This window comes from Ips typographus, linkage group LG1 (assembly GCF_016097725.1).
Source record: "Ips typographus isolate SLU linkage group LG1, UJ_Ityp_2.0, whole genome shotgun sequence".
In the NCBI taxonomy this organism is placed as follows: Eukaryota; Metazoa; Arthropoda; class Insecta; order Coleoptera; family Curculionidae; genus Ips; species Ips typographus.
Genome location: NC_138422.1, coordinates 18365022 through 18367950, shown reverse-complemented (window position 1 = coordinate 18367950; position 2929 = coordinate 18365022). Strand labels below are relative to the sequence as shown.

Genomic DNA, 2929 nt, shown 5'->3' with positions numbered 1-2929 from the left:
GCATGAATAATACCCTGTGCTTTATGTAGAATACATAATTGCAACAAAAAATGGGGATTTTCATTTGAAAATCAACTCTAAGGTCATATCTCATTTTTGGGATATCCTGTATATCTAATTTTTTTCTCAAAAAATGCGCGTTTAAAAATAGTATCATACTAGTTGAAAATGGTGAGGTTTTGTTTTTTGTTTATCAATCCCAATCCTCTGATCGGTTTCGCCGTATTACGGCTCATCAGAGAGGCTCTAGGGCTTGATAACCAAAGAACAAAACCTTCATTCCAGTATAGTCAACTGGATGCCAGAAATGATAGTTGTTGTGCAACATCTGGTGACATCTGTACTTAACTCCGACCGATCTGATTGGTTGAAAATGGATAGAAAAAAAAAAGAAAAAGAAATAGATGTTGCACAACAACTAAAAACAAAACCTCACCATTTTCAACCAATCAGATCGGTGTTTACCGAATGATGCGGCATTAATGGTGCTGTTCCTAGATTTGGGAACGCCATCTGTACTTTCTAACTCATAGAGTTGAGTACAGATGTCACCAGATGTTGCACAACAACTAGTATCATACTAATTATATATTAATTATTATTAATTTTTGTTGACATTTGTAGAATAAAATAAATCAAACTAAATTCAATTCCCAAAGAACGTCGTAACTTAGTGGTTAGTAGTTGCCGGTACACAAACAGATACAAAACTCAAATGACAAATGAGCTAGAAAAGGATCGTAAATCATACCGACGGACAAGCTTTCTCGAAATAATGTCGATTGATGTTTATGGCAGTATCGAAAACAATTCGATCTATAACAGTCCAGAAGAATTTGATCGAAATAATGTCGATTTCCATAGTCAGACATTTCACGAATTCCACGACTGCTTACATAAATACATAGTTATGTAAGATTTTGAATTTTCATATAATACAGAACTACTTCAATACTTTTAGTAAACTTGACTGCGCCTACTATAGTCGAGAGCATATGCGCTATTTTCCAACTAAAATCGTTACGCAAATGCTTCGTCAATTGTTCTGAAGCGTTTTCGAAAACGTAAAGGAAAATCGGAGCAATACAATGTCTGTTTGACTGAAGCACTATCAGTGCTTGTATTGATTCAATCAAAAAAAACTGTTAAACGTCGGGGAGGCAACCACTTAACATCACAGTGAATGGAAACAGTGATATAAAATGGCGGGCATGTAGAAGGGTGAATGAATGAATGTAGTTTGATGGGCTCCCTACGGAGAAGACACTTAGGCCGCTAGCCGGGCCCATTGTGACCCATCACAAGCTAGTACCCCTCCAATTCGGTGGCCCTGACAAAGCTGCAGAGCCTCCTTGGCCGGGTACCTTGAATATCTAAGGGGTTGATCACACTCTTACCCCAAAGCTCTTTTCTGATCGTCGCAAGTGCCGGGCACTGTGTGAGAACATGTGTCGGAGTTTCCTCGTCTTCCTGACACAAGCGACATATCGGATCCTGTGACAGACCCAGAATGTGCATGTGTCTTCTCATCTGACAGTGACCCGTGAGAAGTCCTGTCACACATCTGAGGTCCTTTCTGGATAATTCCATCAGTGACTTCGACTTGTTCTTTGAAAAGAAGCCCATGAGACATCGCGACTGCCGCATGCCTCCGGCCTCCTCCCAAGCAATATCGGATCTTTGCCAGAAGATACGGTCCACAATGGCGGATCCGACCACACCGGCAAGTCCTACAATAGGTTCGGGCCCTACGGGGCTCTCTTTGGAGCCACATAGGGCCAACCTGTCCGCCTCCTCGTTTCCCCTAACACCGGAGTGCCCCGGGACCCAAGTTAGGCGTACCTTGGCCATCCGCGCGAGCGAGAAGAGTGTTTTCTTACACTCCAGCACCAGCGCAGACGTCGTTGAATCAGCTTTTAAGGCAGCCATTGCTGCCTTGCTGTCCGTACAGATAAATATATCCTTCCGGTATAGCGGTGAGTTTAAAATAAACTCCCCGCATCGGATGATCGCAAAGATCTCGGCCTGGAAGATGGTACAGTGGCAGCCTAGAGGGAAGCTAAGCCTCGTCCCCGAAGTTGCACCATACACACCTGCCCCTGCCCCCGTCACGGTTTTGGATCCATCTGTAAACCAGACGTCTCCATGCGACGGGAGGATAGAGTTTTGAGAGAAATTCCAGTCCTCCCATGTAGAAGGGTTGAAACGGTAAGAAGATGTCTGCAGTAAAGGACGGCTCTTAATAGACTTCTTAGACAACTGACTACTGAGCGAAAGTACAGTACATTCATGACACGTTCGTAACAAGAACTATGAGTTTTCATAGCCATGTTGGATATAATAGACAGGTTTTTCACTAGTACATGTATGGAGCCCCTATGGTCCTTGCCCACCAACGTCAATTCGCCATCGCTTTATCTATTCATACTTAATTACTTTAATTTATTTCCCAGTCCAAGACAACCCAGACACTAATTTTTACATGCAGACCCTTCCATTCCAATAGTTGGATGTGTTTATAGCTTTGTCATTTGCCACGAATAGGTCCTTCATCGTGTCCTCTCTTATAGGTATGTACATTGGGACATCTGAGAAGGTGACTGTCGTTTTAAAGCTCCCCGCAGTTGTAAAGTTTGTCGTCGACAAATACTTCACACCTTTTCTTATTTGATTTGCAGTGCGTCTCTTCCGTCCTCAGCCTGTTCAGTGTTTTCCATGTAACGTATGATAGAAGTTTTTTCGGTGGCAGCTTTTTCTTGGGTTTGGTCCACATATATTTGGATGCTGTTCTTTCCACAGTTTTATCCGGCATTGTTCTGAGCATGTCTGCAGTTGTTGTGTGTACTCGAGAAAGCTTTTACTTGATTTGAGTCGTCTCCTTTCTGATTGTTTGGCGTGTAGATAATCCTCCTAACTCTGATTGTCATCT

The 2929-nt window shown here is 42.6% G+C and overlaps 1 protein-coding gene across 1 annotated transcript; it reads right to left on the bottom strand.

Annotated features, from left to right (window-relative positions):
• Positions 1-1305: 1305 nt before the first annotated feature.
• Positions 1306-1929, bottom strand: LOC145740168 (uncharacterized). Its single transcript, XM_081995529.1, has one exon. The coding sequence runs from the start codon at positions 1927-1929 to the stop codon at positions 1306-1308; it is 624 nt and encodes a 207-aa protein (XP_081851655.1).
• Between the last annotated feature and the right edge of the window lie 1000 nt (positions 1930-2929).